The sequence below is a fragment of the Candoia aspera genome, chromosome 1, assembly GCF_035149785.1.
Source record: "Candoia aspera isolate rCanAsp1 chromosome 1, rCanAsp1.hap2, whole genome shotgun sequence".
NCBI lineage: Eukaryota > Metazoa > Chordata > Lepidosauria > Squamata > Boidae > Candoia > Candoia aspera.
The window spans coordinates 111,924,616-111,944,505 of record NC_086153.1 but is presented as its reverse complement, the minus strand read 5'-3'; the positions used below and the strand labels follow the sequence as shown (position 1 = coordinate 111,944,505).

The window sequence follows — 19,890 nt, the reverse complement described above, 5'->3', positions numbered from 1 at the left end:
AAAATGTATTTGGATGATAAACATTTCATTACATGTGTTATCTAAAATGCTATGTAAATACAATCAGTTATATTTTGAACACTGGAATTACTTGGAAGCCTGTGAAGCTGTTTTTTAAAATACCTTTTAAGAAAAGGGTTTTTTAAACTGGGAAATTCTAACCATGGAAAGGAAATATAATCTGAATAATATATCAAAGAAACATGGTGGGGAAAAAGAGTGGGGTTTGGAAGGCAGGTATGAATGGAAGATAGAATTCAAAGGGTATTATTTATTCAAAACGAATAGTCCCAACAAGAAGAGAGGTGAAGTGGATATGTATGCCTGTGAAGTTTAGAATGAAATCAGGCTGGCAAACAATGCAAAATATAGTTATAAAGTTAGTGAGCAGGCATGCCCAAAATAAGAGATGAGGCTGCTGGTCTGTTGCAGAGGGAAGACAGGAAAGTAATAATGGGGGAAAGGGAGAAGATGAAACTGCATAAGATCTTTCATGCATCAGTCTTCTCTCAGAAGACAGAGAGAGCCCTTCCTAACAGGATTCATGAAAGGCTGGGGGGACAGCTCAGGTCTGATACTGTCATAGTAAGATTCCACCCTGATACCATAAACAAATTCTCCTCTCCAGGATGAGAAGAAGTGCATCCTAGGAAGAGGAAGAAAGCTGTAGAAGTGCTCTCAAAAATGCCAGTTGTTCATCTTTGGAAACTCCTGAAAAATTGGTGAGGTGTCAGAAAACTGGAAAAAAGCCAGTTTAATCCCAGTATTCAAAAAGGGAGAACCTAGGAAACTACAGGCCAATTAGTGTTATTCTACTTTAGACATGACACCAGAACAGATTATTTAGTTTGTGAGCATACAATGTTGAGTTGAATTTTCCAGAACCATTTTGTCCAGGTAACAGAAGTTAATAGTTTCATTGCCCTCTGCACTGGTTAGATCATATATGAAAAGGGGTGGACCTGTTCTCTGTTGAAACTGAGGGCAAGACAAGAACCAATGGATTAAAATTCATTCATTCATTCATTCATTCATTCATTCATTCTTCAAACTTATATTACCACCCATCTCCCCCAAGAAAGGGGGACTCTGGGCGGTTTATAATAAAACCAAGATTAAAATCATAAAATATAAATTACAATATATAAACCAATAAATAAGAATAAAATAGATACAAAATCCAAGGGGCGAAGATCTTATTCGGTGGGAGAGATCTATGGTCCTAGCCACCCCCAAGACCAGCTATTACCTCTCCCACCCCAAGTGAGACGGCGGAATCAGATTTTCAAGTTCTTCCAGAAGGCCGGGAGCGCAGGGGCCTGCCTCACCTCCGGGGACAAAATTAAAGAAGATTCAAGGTGAATATCAGAAGAAATTTCCTGTAACCAACAAAAAATCTACCTAGAGTAGTTGTGGACTTGCTGGAAGTTTTCAAACAGAATCTGGATAGTCTCCTGTAAGGGCTGGTGGATTCCCGCACTGAACAGAGGGTTAATCTAAGTATTATCCTTCCAATTTATGCATTCTATGTTTCTACCTATTCACCAGTTAGGACAGACTCTTAACTCTAAATTACAGTAGGACATAACTTGTCAACATTTTTTTTTTCATACAATTTTTAGTAAGAATTTTTAAAAGGAGATTAAAAACTAACAAAAATTAATATAAAAAGAAAGGAAAAAAAGAAGAAACAAAAAGCCAAAAGTGAAAAAAGAATGAATGAAAAGAAATAGAAAGAAGTAGCTTCTGATTTTCTTTATGGCAATTGTAAGTACAAAGTTACCTTGTACTTCATGGTTACAAAAACAGCCCTCTCTTTTTTTATTATCTCTTTTTTCTAATCATCAAAACTATAAGTTATAAGTTCATTTTTTCTGTTTCATGCAAAAAGTCTGTAAGGGGTTTCCAGTTAGGAATAAACGTAGATATTGTCTTTCCTCTAAGCAAAGAAGTCAGTTTGGCCATCTCAGCAAGTTCCATTATCTTCATCAACCATTCCTCCACTGTGGGTAGTACCGAACCTTTCCACTTCTGAGCATATAATAATCTCGCTGCAGTTATCATACAGGTAGTCCTTAGTTAACAACCAATTTTCCAGTCCCTATTGTGATTGTTAAGTATTGTAGCAAGGCATCGCTTGACCACACCCGATTTCACAACACTTTTTGCAGTGGTCATTAAGTGAACCATGCAGTCATTAGGTGAATCACATGGTTCCCCACTGATTCTGCTTGTTGGGAACCAGCTGGAATGTCACAAATTGCAATCACATGACCCCAGGATGCTGCAACTATCATTAATACATGCCAGTTGCCAAGGGCCCGAATTTTGATCACGTGACCAGAGACGCTGCAGCAGTCATAAGTGCAAGGACTGGTCATAAGTAGCTTTTTTCAGTGCAGTTGTAAGTCTGAAAGGTTGCTAAACAAATGATTGTTAAGCAAGGACTACCTATATATATAAACAAAGTTCAATTACTTTTTTCCAGCTGTTTGTCCATCAATTCCAAAAGAAAAGTCTCTGGTTTCAATTGTATATTAATCTTTAAGATCCTCTGAATTAGTGTATGTATTTGTAACCAAAACTTTCTAGCTTTTTTACATGTCCACCAAACATGGTAAAATGTCCCTTCGTGTTCACATTTCCAACGCATCCTAGACAATTTCTCTGCTGACATATACCAATGATACATCATTTTATAAAAATTCCCTTCAAGATTATAATGTAAATTTCAATCCTTTCAGCCACAGATTTTCCCATTGCTCCATCTGTATATTATAACCAATTTTTTAGCCTACTTTATCATATATTATTTCACTTGCTCTTCTTCTCTTTCAAATTCCAATAAAAGTTTATACATTTTGGCAATTATATGGTCACTGTTTGTACACAGTTTTATTTCAAATTCAGTCTTACAGTGTTCAAAACCATAAAATATTTTGTCTTAAACCTTTCTAATAATTGTATATAGGAGAACCATTGACAAGTATATCCCTCTGCTACCAGATCTTCTCTTGATTTTATTTTGCATTCCCCTTGAAAAAATCTTGTATCTCACAATAAGTTAGCCATTTGTGTTTACTTATCATTTCTCATTTATGAAATGCTTCTTGTACTGAGAGCCACAAAGATGTTTTTGGACACAACCTGGATCTGTATCTATTCTATATTCTCAATATGGCACATCTGACATAATGATTTTTAAAAGCTACATTAACTTTAGCTTTGTCATACCACAAATATCCATGCCACCAAAATCTCAGATCATGCTCTCCTAACTCCAGAAGCCTTCTGTTTCTCAGCAACACCCACTCTTTCATTCAAACTAAACAGCAAGCAGCAAAATATAATTTCAAATCAGTTAAACCCTGTTTCCAAGATTCTGATTTATGCCCAACAAGCATTAAAAATACTTTACTGAAATCTCTGTAGTTCTTGCTTTTTTGGTCTTGAGCACCTCTGTGGCACTTGACCCCTGTGCCAGTGTTCTCATCAAGTTTACATACACTTCAGCAGCACGTATCTAATTCCTTCCCACAGTCTTCAGGTTTTTTGTCGCTTTTATTTTTTATTTTATTTATTTTATTTATTTTTAATTTTTATCTCACCTTTATTATTTTTATAAATAATAAAGGTGAGATAAAATATATATAAATAACTCAAGGCAGCAAACATACCTAATACTCCTTCCTCCTCCTGTTTTCCCCACAACAACCCTGTGAGGTCAGTTGGGCTGAGAGAGAGTGATTGGCCCAAGGTCACCCAGCCAGCTTTCATGCCTAAGGCGGGACTAGAACTCATGGTTTCTAGCCGAGCACCTTAACCACTAGACCAAACTGGCTCTTATCATTGCTTTTCTCCAGAGCATCTACTGGATTCTCAGGTATAGATATTCAAGTTTCCATTTGCACTCTGTCCATAGAAAACAAAAAGATAATAGGAAGTCTGGTCTATTTTTCTGCCAGAGCTTGAGGCAAACAGGGAAATCGTTTTTCAGCAATGTTTCCTTCAGGTAAGGCAAGGTTGAATTCTGAAGGAAATAGCTTGAGTAGACGAGATATATTCAGGTTCAGGTATCTTGTATCAATACCATGGAAAGCTCAGAGTAAGATCCGGATTTTACTTAAAGTCTCCGTGCAAAGGCCATGTTGAGGTTTCTGCATTCTTCTGTATGCTTTCATATTTGCAACTTTCTTCCTAAGGTTGTCTTAAGTTGAATGTGGCATCTTTCCGCATGAAAAGTTACTGAGGTGGGTGCTTGCTTTAGTTGCAGACAACTCTTGCTATAATGAAATCAGTGTCTGATATTTTTTTTACTTACTGCTGTTCAGATTAACTTTTCCTAGGTTTTCAAATTAAGGTTGGAGAGAAAGAGTGCACATTATATGGTAACTTTGATTTCATTCTACAAGTATTCAGTCAATCGCTATGGTGATCATTATGTTTTTCTAGTGTGGTTTTAGCCTAAGTTGAAACTTTCCCTCATGTGGCTGAAGAGATACAGTAAGCCAGTATACAGTATATCATTTTTCCCTGAATTTCTTCTGACAGCTCCAGTCTTTATTAAATGCAGATTCCATGACATTTACATACAACTCATCTTGCATCTGATCAGTAGCAAAAATCTGTACACTGCAGTTTTGGGGACATGCGGTTTCTACAAACCTGTTTCAGATATCTTTATGCCAAGGAGCTTCTTTTGATGGCTGCTGTACTCTGGGTTAGCTTATTCTATTTGCATTCCTGACTCCTTAATGCAGGAAAGGTCTCTTTTGATGATGTTGGTTCATTTTCTTTAAGCCCTCACCAGTTCTATTGCTCAAACATCTTATCTTTATTTATTTGTTAGTTTGTTTAGCAGGATGTCTTTTCCAGAAAATAGCATGGCTTTTCACAGATACATACCTTCCAGGTATATTAGAATGCAACTGTCTTTATTCATAGATAACATGGGTTGGGGGTTGATGAAAATATATTATCCCAGATAAAATGAACTTAATAATTACATAAATGTAGTCATTGAAAAACTAACTCAAAGATGAACTAAATCCAATCAGTTTTATTTTTACAATAATTTCCTAATATTTGTAATATAGTATTGAGAGGGAATTGTGTTTTTATTTGTTTGTGTGTGTTTTAAATTAGCCTGATTTTATGGATAGATTAACTAGAAATCTAAAGAAAAGGTCTTCTGCATTGCTTCTGCAGCTACCCAGTTCTTATTTGAAGCTAATAGGTCAGAGTTTAGGCAGAAGGAATAATAGAAGACAGTAGTTTTTTGATGAACACATTCTGTACAAATCTTTCCCTGCTTCCTCTGAAAGTCATAACCAAAATAGCTTGGAGTAGTAATCATATAATCATCAAAGGTGTGGCCAAAGTTTAGGCTCATTGCAGAGATGCTCAGAAACACGGTATGATCATCTATTTGCATAAAATAAGAACACATGAATCACTTTTGGGATAGACTCATAATTGGGAGTTTCAGTCAGGGATACCTGTTTTCAGGATCTTCTCTGTCATGCTTTTATTATTCAGGATCTTCTCTGTCATATTATTATTTTATTATTAGTACTTTTCCCAGCAAAATGAAAAGTTAGCTTCAAGCCTTCTGAATACAGTAAGTTGCAAAACAATTGCTGTTCTTTCCTTTTCTCTCCCTTTCTTCTTTAGTTTTACTACTAAGTTTTCAAGCAATCCAAAATAAAATGCATATTTGTTAAATCTGCGAAACATAATATTAAATGCAATATGAATGGTATGAGGAGATTATTCATGGAGATAATGAAAATAGGTAACTTGGCACTGAACGTACTGAATTTAATATTCTTTCAACTCTGTGACAGGAAATCCTTGGTTTGCCTTAGGATATTTCAGCTTGATAAAAGCTTTTTTAAAAATAAAATAGTTAAAGTATCATTTAACATTCAAATTTGATGTATTCCTTATGTATAGTCTCGGTGGATTATTACTCAAGTATGAATTTGTGATTAGGACCTGAAAAAACAGAATAACCTATAGTTTCTTTGAGTTTCTATGATCAATAGAAAATGGGGAATTTTGCATTTTCCTTTTTCTGAAGCAAAATAAGTTAACTATAACTGGAAATGAATACATGTTTGAGGAGGGATGAACTCTTTAGGAGTAGTAATAACTTAAAATGGTATAAAACAGGCTAAATGTCAAATAAATATGTAGTAACTAAACTAATTAGTTTGGACTGAACAGCTTTCCATTTTAATTTTAAAAATATTTTTTTTTATGGTAAGTGTTTGGAATTTATGGAATTATGGTAAGTTTTTGAGTTCTTTTATAGAATTGGATAAAATATGCAAACTCCTGAGATAATATAGCATATCTGTTTTTCACTTCAGTAGGTTTTAGGGAGAAGGAATTTTCCAAAAATAAACTTTATAGATTGGTACTTCTTAAAAAGGATGCAGTTATGTCTCTGTTTTTATAAGCAATTTTATGGAAATAGAGTACCATATAGAGGAGGGCTCAGCTAAGATATCTGAGGATTTTTATAAAACTCAGTTCATTGCTTTTGTGTAAGGGGAATATTCATATTTGCAAAGCAAGCAATCTTATTCCATTCACTTTGATAGATGAAAATACCAGAACACATATCCTTAGGGAAACCTGAAAAAAATCTCAGCATAAATGCAGGAATTAGGATGAATGGAAATAATCCTGTTAAAAATTTTCCTCCCCATACACATTTTAGTTCAATTGCTATATAAATGCAATGGAAAAATGCAAACATCCAGTCTTTTCCAAGGAATCAGTCACTGAACACAACATACTAATTTGATGTCTCACCCACAGTGCACTGTGACCAGAAAGCCATGGTTAAAAGCAGTTTGCTGTTGTTTTTTGCAAACATAGTCACAACATTCCTACTCCCCTATCTCTACCTTAGGGGTAGTTCTTGTTCCTGGAAGTCAATCTGCATGATCCTTGATAATTTTATTCATCAGTCATATCTTTTATCTTCTTCTAATCTTTGATACTTCATTGTTTCAGTTCACCCTAGCATTCTGTTGCATTTCCATGTACCTATGCATTCAGAAAGACTGTAAGTATGTACTTCATTAGGCTGAGTATTCATCATACAATTCATTAAGTTCATTATCCATCATGATTACTAGAAAAGGTCGTTCTTCTGGGCAAGCCTGTAAAGAAGTTATACTCCATTCAAATGTGGATTGTCTCTTGTGTAGCTAGCCCTTGATTTCCAGGGGGTATTCCAAGTATTCCAGGTATTCCTGCATCCCCCTCAACACAGACACTTCCTATAACAACCCTGAATACTTCACTGTTGGTTCAGACAGGACAGTCTTGTCCTCCCTAAAAATGCTGTTGGGAGTAATACTACATAATGATGTAGCATAATTCCCCAGGGTATTCTGTTTTAGGAATGCAACCAGATCTGCCTTAATGATACCCAAGGCAGAAACAAATCCTATTTGATTGCTAAAGTAGCCAAATAAGATAAGATGAGCATTGTAGAATAGCCCCAAAAATTTGCTTCTTATGGCCCACACATGATTTTGTAGAGCCATTGAAGTATGTTTTTTAAGGGGAAATATGCAGAAAGCTACCCACAGATATTGGAATAACTGAATGTGCTATACCAGAGTGAAAACATGTGACACATAGAATTAGACATGGAGAAGACAGGTTGGCTTTTTTTTAATTTAAAATCTGACATACAGTACTTTTTAAACAACCCCTGAGGGCTCTTGAAGGTATTGCAGTTCAATCAGTTTTTGTCATCTGTTCCTTGACATGTGGTCATCTCTGTGCAGAGGCAGGTAGTACGTGTATGTGGTCTATTTCTATGTGAATAGAGGCTGAATGGTGGAGATGGGATGGGGAATGAATGAACTTGAGTCTCTGAATGGCATGAGTAGTGCGTGTGACTGGTGTGACTGGTGTGGAGTGTGTGAATGGGATGTGAGAATGAGTGTGTTAGTACAAATGTCATTTGGAGTAAGTGAATGGGATGTGTACTATGTGAATGAGGAACATTTATGAATATATACATTAATGGTGGCTGGGTAGGTAATGTACAGTTTCTGTAAAAGGAATCTCTGTGTATTTGCAAGTAGAACCCACAACCCACCAGCCAACATCAAATGTGACCTTGTAGACAGAAAAACTCTCTACTTCTGTTTATAATCCACAAAAGAGAAAGGCAAAACTATTTTTTCCCAGCTTCAACTGGTGTGGCAAATACAGTAATCCATGCAGAGGTATAGTGACTTCATGGTTGGATTTGTGTAGTGAATAGGCCTGCCTTTAAGTCACCTGGAAGATTCAGGGAATGCAGAATTCCGAGACTAGGGAAAGTGCATATTATATTCATTCAGAAAAAGCTGCACTGACTGAGAGCATGGATTAGCGAAGCTGAAGGTACTATATAGTCTGAGCTGAGTACCTGATGGATTGCTTTGTCTCTTATTTTCTAGTCATTAAGATTACTGGGGATACCATTTTTGTGGTCCCACATTTGTCAGGAATTCTCTGTCCAGTAGCCTGAGACACTGTGTTCATGATACAGATCATCCAATTACAGAATTACTTCTCTGTTCAATTAGGGTTGGTGTGAAGTGTTTTGAGTTTTCCAAGTCATGCAGATGCATTATTTCATATCACCCCCCCTTTTTTTGGTAGAATTTCTGCTGCCACCTCTTTTGCATATTATCACTGCTGATGCTACTTGCTGTCTTATAAAATTGTTTTAATCTGTTTTTTTTTTAAATCTAGGTTAGGATTGGGTTTTGGAGTGGTAAAAATAGATAAATGTTTAAATCAAAAGTATTTTGATTCACAGAGGAAGAGAAAAAGCACCCAAAGCTATGTCCTGATGAGATGTATTGGTAGCAATTGCATATACTTAGCATGATTAAGCTTGTCCCCTGCTCTCAAGAACTGAGGAATGTTTATGGCAATTAGGATTGTTTCCTAAGCTTCATGGCTAAGTGAGGATTTTATTCCTAATGTTCCTAGAGCTCATTTATCTACCAGATCACACTGACAGTTTCTTCAAATGTTCGCCTTTTTGCAGTCAGCAGCAGGGCAATGCTGCATTACATATTTTGCATGGCAATTTTTTTTACAAGAGCTATTGTTTTTACACCCTCTGTTGTGTCTAAAATACCAATTGCTGAAATGTGTATTTAGTAATAATAAATCCACTTTATACCCTTTTTGGGGGGGTGGGAGGGGCAATGAATACCTCTTTTTTTCCAGTTTGGTCTAGTGGTTAAGGTTCTGGGCTAGAAACCAGGAGACTGGGAATTCTAGTCCCGCCTGAGGCATGAAAGCCGGCTGGGTGACCTTGGGCCAGTCACTCTCTCTCAGCCCAACTGACCACACAGGGTGGTTGTTGTGGGGAAAACAGAAAATAAATAAATATTTTATTTTATGTAAAACAAAGCTGTGTTTAAATATTTATTTATCAAATTTGTCACCATGCATCTCCTCCGAACAATATATGTATATAATGTGACAGTATGTGTGTATTTATAAGGGATGCAGTGGCAATGCGGGTTAAACCACTGAGCTGCTGAGCTTGCCGATCGGAAGGTTGGCAGTTCGAATCCGCGAGGCGGGGTGAGCTCCCGTTGCTAGTCCCAGCTCCTGCCAACCTAGCAGTTTGAAAACATGCAAATGTGACTAGATTAATAGGTACCGCTTCGGCGGGCAGGTAACAGCATTCCATTTAGTCATGCCAGCCACATGACAACAGAAGTGTCTACGGACAAACGCTGGCTCTTCAGCTTTGAAACGGAGATGAGCACCGCCCCCGAGAGTCGGACACGACTGGACTTAATGTCAAGGGAAACCTTTACCTTTAGTTATATGTGTATATACAATATATGTATATAATGTGACAATAAATGGACAGAGAATTACTGAAGTTAGACAATGCTCAATATAACATTACTAAAAGATAAATCATACCAAGCAAAGTACATTGAGTTGTTTTTATGATATATAAAAATATATATTTTTGAACTTAATGCCAAAGTCTCCATTACGTTATTATTTGTAAATGTTAGAAAAAGAAGAAAGAAGAAAAGAGAGGAAAAGAAAAGAAAAACACCCCTAGAAATAATATAGATAAGTATTTAATTTCTGACTTCCCCCTTCTCAGCCAGAAACAATAAAGGACTATTGTCCTAACAACCAGGAAACACACTGAGACAAGGAACTGGTCTCTAATATTTATTATTAGTACTTAACAGGAATCCTAACAAACTGAAGAAGCGTGGGAAAAACCCAGACATATAACCCCCAAGGGTTAAGGCGGTCCTGATCTGTGCCTCTTTGAATGGCTGAACAATTCCTCAGTGCTAAGCATGCGCTTAACAGTCTGGATGGGAGCCCCCTGCTCACCATCCTTACTCATGACATCACCCTCCCCTCCAGATTCACATTCCATTTCAGCCCCCTCCCCTCCAGAGTCTTGATAAGATGTGCTGTCTGCTTGTAAAGTTCCATGAGAACTGGGCAAGGAAGGCAAGTCTTCAAAGAAGAACTCCTCCAAGGACGAAGCAGTGCTGCCCTCCCAATCCGATAACGCCTCCGGGCCAGGTGGCTGCTGCTGGAAAACATCTAGAGAGTTAGCAGGGTCAGCCCCCCTCCCCCCTGGGAAATGCAAGCCCGAGGTTGAGGGCTGTGGTTCACCCGGCTCCGCTGTAACTGGAGTCGAGGCTTCAGGCGGGGGCGGGGGGAAATACACACTCACAAACTCCTCAGCTTGGGCTTCTTCGGCCTGCTCAGGCGAAAGAGGAATCTCGGGTAAAATGCGAGGCTTGGGTTTGTGAGGGAAAAGCTGATGGAATCGATGAACCAGTGCTGGAGCATGTACATCTCTGGCATTCTCCCACGTGCGCTCCTCCTCAGGGTACCCTTTCCAGTGTATGAAATATTGGATGCCCCTTCCCCTCCTCCTAGAGTCCAGAATTTCCTCCACTTCGTACTCTTCCTCTCCCTCCACAATTACTGGAGGTGGGGGGGGTAGTTGCGATCGCAAGTTACTTGGGGGGGGGTCTTTGGCTAGCAAGGCTCTGTGAAACACTGGATGGACCTTCATGGATGGTGGGAGCTGTAAACGATAAGCTGCTGGATTTATCTGCTGCACCACAGTGAAAGGGCCGACAAACTTAGAGTCCAATTTCTTGGAGGGTCTGGTAGAGATCAAAAATTTGGTAGAGAGCCACACTTTGTTTCCTACTGCAATCGCTGGCCCCTCCTGCCTGTGAGCATCTGCCACTCTCTTATAAGCACTCTTTGCCCTGTTCAGCTGCTCCTTTAACAACTCCTGTGCGGCTTGTTGCTCTTTAAGAAAATCAGCCGCGGCTGGAACAGTTCCCTGCTGGGAGGAGGTGGGCAACACCTGAGGGTTAACCCTGTAGAGTGCTTGGAACGGAGACAACTGGGTAGATGACTGCACAGAGTTGTTATAAGTAAATTCTGCCATGGGCAGCAGGGCTGGCCAATTGTCTTGCCGATAAGTGGTGTAATACCTGAGATACTGCTGTAACCACTGGTTAATTTTCTCAGCTTGCCCATTACTGGCAGGATGATGTGCTGATGACAGGTGGATCTGGACCCCTAATGACTGGAAAAGGGCCCTCCAGAACCTGGAAGTGAACTGTGGGCCTCTGTCACTCACCAAGTGATTCACCATGCCTCTATACCTAAAAACGTGGTCTATGAACAACTGCGCTATGGCTGGTACAGATGGGAGGCCCTTGCAAGGAATAAAATGTGCCATCTTGGTGAAAAGGTCCACCACCACCAGTATGGAAGTCAGGCCCTGGACCGGGGGTAAATCAGTGAGAAAAATCCATGGAGATCGTATCCCAAGGCCTACTGGGGGTGGGTAGAGGTTGCAAGAGTCCTGTGGGCTTCCCTGGGAGAGGCTTGGCTCGTCTGCAGGTGTGACAAGAAGCAACGTACCCCTTAATGTCTGCAACCATCTTAGGCCACCAGTAGTCTCTCAGAGCTCTATGGAGAGTTTTGAAAACGCCTCCGTGGCCTGCCGTTTGGTGGTCATGACACAGTCTCAGTACTTCTTCCCTCAATGAAGGGGGAATATACAATCGCCCACTATGCCAGAGGATTCCTGCCTCCACATTGAATGGGGAGGCAGTGTCTTGCAGGGTCCTCTGGAGGTCATCCATCCTGGCCCTGGCATACGGATCCTGTTGCTGCTGAGCTCTGGCTCTTGAAAATAGGTCCTCTGCTTGTCTGCCTGCTGCTAAAATCTCCGTTTGGCTCCCCCTCATCGGCTGATCAAAGTTGTGAGGTTGTAATATAGCAGCCTGTACTTCCTGGTGAGTGGGGGGTTTTGCCTGAAAGGATCGAGACAGGGCGTCTGCCAAGCAGTTTTGTGCCCCGGGCACATAAGAAATAACAAAATTGAAATGGGAGAAAAACTGGCTCCATCTGATCTGGCGTGGGGTGAGGGATCTGGTGTTCTGTAGAAGCTGTAAATTCTTGTGATCGGTGCAAACTTTCACAGGAAAGGTCGCCCCTTCCAGCCAGTGCCTCCACTCTTGGAATGCTGCTTTAATTGCCAGCAACTCTCTGTTAAAAACATCATAGTTTCTCTCTGCTGGTGAGAGTAGGCGTGAAAAAAAGACACAAGGAAGCAATGTATTCTCTGCTTTGTTTGTATATTGCAATAACACTGCCCCAATGGCAACATCTGAAGCATCTGAATACATTATGAATGGCTTCGTGGGGTCAGGGTGCCTTAAGAGCGGTTGGGAAGCAAAAAGCTGCTTCAATTCCTGGAACGCTGCTTGCTCCCTCTCCCCCCATATGAATTTTGAGCCTTTCTTCAAGAGCTGTGTAAATGGTCTGGTACGGTCACTGTAATTTCTTATGAAACGGCGATAAAAATTACAGAATCCTAACCATTTTTGTTTATCTTTAACATTTCGGGGAGGTGGCCAAGAGAGAATTGCCTGGACCTTAGCAGGATCCATGGATATGCCTTCTGTGGATACTATATAGCCAAGGAAATGTACTTCAGTTAAATCAAAGGCACACTTCTCTAGCTTGGCGAACAGCCTGTTCTCTCTTAGTCTTTGCAAAACATTACGTACATGGGTTACGTGAGTTGTGGCATCCTCAGAGAAAATTAATATGTCATCTAGATAAACGACCATGTACTTGTCTAGTAAATCAGCAAAAACGTGATTCATAAATCTGGAAAATATGGCTCCTGCATTAGACAAGCCAAAGGGCATAACAAGGTACTCAAATTTTCCAAACCTGGTGTCGAATGCAGTCAGGTATTCGTGCCCCTCTTTCACCCGGATCAGATTGTACGCACTCCTGAGATCCAACCTGGTAAAAATGCGTGCCTTCTGTAAGTGATCTAGCAGATCCGAGATTAAGGGCAGAGGATAGGATTCTCTCTTTGTCTGTTTATTTAAAAAAACTGAAGTCGTGGACCACTCTCATGGGTGTCTCCTGGGTTGCAGGTGCCAACGGGTCAGGCTTCTTTGGTACGAAGAAGGTAGGAGCAGACGCTGGGGACGTAGATGGTCGGATGAACCCCTTTTGGAGATTGGAGTCCAAGTAATCCTTTAAGGTGGCTAACTCCCTGGGGGACATGGGATATTGTTTCCTTGCTGGAATCTTGGCTCCTGGTATCAACTCAATGGTGCAATCACAGTCCCTATGGGGGGGTAGTGCTGTGGCCTCTTGTTCGCTGAAAACGTCTGCAAAATCTGCATACTTGGCTGGCAAGTGGACTCCCCCTGCTACTGTGACTGCATTGGTTGCTGGAGAGCGTGGAGCGGCTTGAATCTTGTGGTGCTGGCATTCCTTAGCTGGGAAGGAGATAGCTCCTGTAGTCCAGTTCATCAACGGGTTGTGGATCCTCAGCCAAGGCATGCCTAGGATTACTGGCACATTTAGCGATGCAGTAACATAAAGCTGGATCCACTCAGTGTGGTCTCCCACTGTCAGTTGCACCGGTTCTGTGAGGCTTCTAATCGGCCCTGCTTTGAGTGGCTGGCCGTCAATGGTCTCCACTTCTATGGGGCATGGTAATTCTCTGGTCGGGATGTTGCAGTCTTGTACGGTCTGCGCATCAATAAAATTAGTTGAAGCTCCAGAATCCACGAGGGCCTCTAGCTTGACCTGGTGCTCTGGGTTGTCATGGATTATTACTGGTAAGTAGTAAAAGGCTTGCCTGGAATCTTCAGAATGAGCCCTCCTTAATTGATTTATGGTCTCCCTGCTGAGCTCTGTGGAGGGAGACCGCTGGAGTTTCCCTGGTTGGAAACAGAGGCGGGGATGGGTCTTGTTTCAGCTGCCTGCCTTGGGGCTCTTACTGGAGCTGCTTGGACTCTCGCTGGGCAAGCTCTCACCATGTGCCCCTGGGCTCCGCAGTAGAAACTCTCTCTCCTTCTCTGCCTCTCAGTCTCGGAAATCAGTCTCCTGCTTGCCCCAATCTGCATTGGCTCCTCTTGTGCTGAGTGAGAGGCTGCTACAGAGAGAGCTGGAAATCCTGAAAACGCTCTGAGGGTCTTGCTTCTCCCCGGCTTCATCTGCCTAAGCTCCTCTAGCCTGGCATCTATGACCACTGATAACTGATATAGGGCTTCTAAAGTAGCTGGTGTTCCCTGGCACACCAATTCATTCTTAATTTCCTCATCCAGCCCCTGTTTGAATTGGTCTTTTAATGCACTCTCATTCCAGTCCAGATCTCCTGCTAACAACTTGAAATCAGCAATGTAGAGTCCCACCCTCTTGTTACCTTGCTTGAGCCTCCGAATTTCCCGGCTGGCCGTGGCTTCTCTGATGGGGTCGTCAAAGTGTGCTCGGAACCCTGCCAAAAAGTTCTGGTAGTCGTTGAGAATCGGGTCGTTGTTCTACACCATGGGAATAGCCCATTTGGCAGCTGGTCCCTTCAGCAGGCCTAGAATGAAAGTGACTCTGGTTCTGTCTGTGGGAAACTCTGTGGGTCTGCTGTCGAAGAACATAGTACACTGTGTGAGAAAGATTCTCAGCTGTCCTGCTTCTCCTCCAAATTTCTCTGGTAGACTGCCCTGGGATCTCAACATTACTGGTGGAGCTGCTGCTGCTGCTGCTGCTGGTGCCGGTTGTGGGTTAATCGGAGCTGGTTGTTGTAACTGCTGTAGCATGGCAGCTTGTAATGTGTTGATCTGGAGATCTACTTGTTGCTGGTGTTGTTGTAGGGCTGCTGCCAATTGCTGGATGGCGAGCCGCATTTCTTGGTTTTCTGAAGACATTTCTAAACGTATCTCCTTAATTGCTTGTTCCTCCCTCTTTCGATGGGAGTAAGAGTTTGTTAGGATTGATGTCCTAACAACCAGGAAACACACTGAGACAAGGAACTGGTCTCTAATATTTATTATTAGTACTTAACAGGAATCCTAACAAACTGAAGAAGCGTGGGAAAAACCCAGACATATAACCCCCAAGGGTTAAGGCGGTCCCGATCTGTGCCTCTCTGAATGGCTGAACAATTCCTCAGTGCTACGCATGCGCTTGACAGTCTGGATGGGAGCCCCCTGCTCGCCATCCTTACTCATGACAACTATCCTGAATTCAGATGCGACTAATTGAATAATATTAACTTAAAACAGACATATACAAATACATGCAGCATAGTACAATGATGTAATTATTTTCATTCCACCCCAACACATATTTTCAATTCATTTAAATTTCCATTCATGTTGAAAAAAAAAATGGTTCTTTCCAATTATTTGTCACGTTTAGGAGCATCAACAGTGTGTAATGATTGTTAAATGGAGTTTTATGTCTATAAAACCTGTTTTTAAAGTAGCTCTTTTATGCATGCAAATTTTAATATACATCATCTTAATCTTAAAAGCACTGACCTTTAACTCTGCCTTCCTTTCTTTTTCAGATCAAATTATGATATCATCATCCAAAGGAATTTTCCGGCCATTTCTAGTTCTCTTCATCGTGCTTGGCTGTTTCATGGCCTGCCTGCTTATCTATATCAAACCAACAAATGGCTGGATCTCTAGTCCTATTGAATCAGCCAGCTCGGTTCTAAAGATGAAGAATTTCTTCTCGACCAAAAGCGATTATATTAATGAAACGACCATTCTGATATGGGTGTGGCCATTTGGACAGACATTTGATCTGAAATTCTGTCCCATGTTTAATATCCATGGGTGCCATCTGACAACAGACCGCACGCTGTATAACCGGTCTCACGCAGTTCTCATTCACCACAGAGACATTAGCTGGGATCTGACTAACTTACCTCAGCAGCCTAGACCTGCATTTCAGAAATGGATCTGGATGAACCTGGAATCTCCCACCCATACCCCGCAAAAGAGTGGGATTGAACATTTGTTCAATTTGACCCTCACTTATCGCCGTGATTCAGATATTCAGGTGCCTTATGGCTTCATGGCAGTTAGCACAAATCCCTTTGTGTATGAAATGCCGAATAAAGAAAAACTAGTATGTTGGGTAGTGAGTAACTGGAATCCTGAGCATGCTAGAGTTAAGTATTATAATGAATTAAGTAAATATATTGAAATCCATACTTATGGACAAGCATTCGGAGATTATGTCAGTGATAAAAATTTGATCCCAACTATTTCCACGTGCAAGTTTTACCTTTCCTTTGAAAATTCTATCCATAAAGACTATATTACTGAGAAACTTTACAATGCTCTTTTTGCTGGATCTGTGCCAGTCGTTCTGGGTCCTCCCAGAGAAAACTATGAGAATTACATCCCAGCTAATTCTTTCATACACGTGGAGGATTTTCTGTCTCCAAAGGACCTTTCGGAGTACCTTCTGATGCTTGACAAAAACACTAAACTGTATATTAGCTACTTCAACTGGAGAAAGGAATTTTCAGTGCATCTTTCTCGATTCTGGGAATCACATGCATGTCTTGCTTGTGATCACATAAAAAGACACCAAGAGTACAGGTCTGTTGGTAATTTAGAGAAATGGTTTTGGAACTAAACCTTTATCCATTTTTTCCTGCACTTTATATTAGGGGGGAAAAAGCTGTCAAAATCACCATCCCAAGATGAAGAGAGGAAAAAAAAATCCAGAGTAACGCATTACTGTTTGTCATCTGGTCTTTTTTCTCAGTGTGGATCAATAATTCACTTAAAGCCTTGAAACCTTAACCACTCTCCTTCCTTTCCAGATAAAGATATCTTTCAAAAATAATAGTGATGGTGTGGGTCAATTTCTGTGCTGTTTGCTTGAAGAGGTGACCACCATCTCTCAAACTCTTCTTGCATTGTATTGAGCTATGATTTTGAAAAGGAATTAAGAGTACTAATCCAATGTTGGATTTCCTTCTTTCAACAATCCAAACTGTGGTGACTTACTGTTACGTTTTAATCATACATTTACTGTCCCATGTGGGAAACCAAAAAGTAGCAACTTTTGCAGTATGTACTTAGGGGAGATATGAGAAATAACTTGGGTGCTTTTAAAGACCATGACATGGCTGCACAAATCATTCTATCCTGCACCCCTGCCATGGCATCTTTTTATAATTTGTTGGAAATCCTGCTATGTTTGGCAGTGCTCACTGAGGAGTATGCTATTGTATACTATTTCTTGTTTCATCATTTTTGTAATGCATCACTGTCAATCACATAATACAATCATGTTTATATTGATAAAAGCAGTTTTGTTCTTGCAGGACAACAAAAGAAATTGGGAGAGGGAATGTAGGTAATGCATATAAAATAATGGGATCAAAATATTATGGTTTAACAAGTACAATTTATGAAATAGAATGATACATCCAGATGTCCAGAATGATATTTGATGCTTATAAACTACTTTCTAAATTGTTTATAAGTAGCCTTGTCTTACAAATTGTCTTTGCTTGCAGAACACCTTTGCATACTATATGGGAAGCAGGGGCATTCACAGTGATGGTCCCTGGCTTCCAAATGCCAGGTAGGACTATACACTTTAAAAAGAAGTGAGGCTATGATCATACAGTCACACACGCCATTTTGAAGCCAGTGACTGCCATGGTGGATGCTCCAGTGGAAAGATTGCAGCTAGTTTCACATGTTTGGTTAATCCTTCATCTGTTTAAATGATTAGGAAAAAACATTACTTCATCATTTGCAAAATATTTGTCATGAGCACTGATGGTGAGCAGGAGGGGGCCCCTATCCAGGGGGGAAAACGCATGCGTAGTAGAGAGAATTTGAGCTGTCATTCAAAGAGACACAGAACAGACCCGCCTTGACTTTTGGGGTTTATCTGTATGGGTTTTCTCACGCTTTTTCAGTTTGGTAGGATTTTCTGTCTACTGTAGCAGTAATAAAACACTGGAGACTTATTCCTCGTCTCGGTGTGGTTCCTGCTTGTCAGGACATTACAGTAAATGACATGTATTGGGGAGAAAAAACAGTGAAAATTAAACTTGCACTGTGGATTTTAGGCAGTGTTGGATAAAAGTCTTTATCAATCTGGGTCAGAGGAAGCAAGCTAGCCACCTGTCTGTCTAAACTATAAATGCATAAGTTCTTCCAGGATGATGACCTTCTTTGGCCTTTGGAGAACTGGTTTCCAAAAAAAGTTTAAAAGTGAGTCAGTCCAAGACAAAAACTAAATTTCATTGGGTTTACTTTTGTATTGAATCAAGGTAATTAAATGCAGTTACTATAACGACTCTATATGCATTTTCCCATTTTTCTATTTTGTCACATTGAAAATTACAAAATGGCCATTTTCAGTTTTCACTCAACTTTTTCAGAGGTACCTTATGTCTTAGGTCTTAAGAGTGTTTACCATGTATATATATGCTTATGTTCTTACTGGTTGGGGCTGTTTAAAGCAATGTTCCTATAACAGTGTTACTGCAGATAGCAGTAGATAGGAGGGGCACAAGTGTTTAAGGCTAAGAAATTAAGCAATGTTATTGTCCATAGTTCACATTTCTTTCTAAAATGAAAATATGGATTGCATATGTTTTAAGGATGGACCCAAACATTTTCCTACTGTATTGAGATTTTTTTTTTCCTGAGCAGCAGCAGGAAAAAAATGGATTGCTGTTGCTGTTGCCTTCATAAAATGGATTGCTGTTGCTGTTACTATGATTACTGATGAAGCTGCTCACCTCTTGGGAGTAAAAGGGAAGGCAAGTTAAGGCAGTAATCCAGAGATTATTGACTACATCAGTATTGCCAATATTCAGTAGCAGTTTGTTAGTGCATATTCAGTTTTGGAGCTAATGACAGATGAGAAGCTTGCTGCCACTTCTGCTTAGAACAGGGGTGAGCAGGCCTTTTTTTTTCCTAATTGTGGTAGCTTTTGGTGGGCTATAGAACTTTTTTTTTAATCTGTTCAATCATGTCTGATTCTCGGAGACTGCTCAGACATGTCCCTGCAGTTTTCTTGGCAAGGTTTCTCGGAAGTGGTTTGTCCTTGCCTGCTTCCTAGGGCTGAGAGAAAGTGACTAGCCCAAGGTCACCCAACTGGCTTCCTGCCTAAGGCTGGACTAGAACTCATGGTCTCCCAGTTTCTAGCCTGGTGCCTTAACCACTACACCAGATTGGCTCTCATAGAACATTTTAATTTGTTTTAATTACTGTTACTAGTGCAGCACAGTCTGCAGAATGATAGGGTAGTTTTCAAATTGCAGAATATCATTATGTTCAATATTTTACAGCAGTGATTTGAGGTTGAAGATAGGTATTTTAAATATATGTTTGGAAAGATGAAGTCATCCTTGGATTTCAAAAGGTGGTTCATTGACAACAGTTTGTGGCTTAATCTCATGTTCTTTTCTGGAGGTATTGGGGGTTTGTCTAACATTACACAAATATATATGTAACTCCTTTAGGTAATGCAAGC

General features: G+C 40.2%; 1 protein-coding gene across 1 annotated transcript in view; it reads left to right on the top strand.

Annotated features, from left to right (window-relative positions):
• Positions 1-17,019, top strand: part of FUT9 (fucosyltransferase 9) — an 82,900-nt gene extending 65,881 nt beyond the window's left edge. Inside the window, exon 2 of the mRNA XM_063291048.1 lies at positions 15,935-17,019. Coding sequence (XP_063147118.1) covers positions 15,935-17,019 — 1,085 coding nt within the window. The remainder of the gene's footprint in view (positions 1-15,934) is intronic.
• The last annotated feature ends 2,871 nt before the right edge of the window (positions 17,020-19,890 follow it).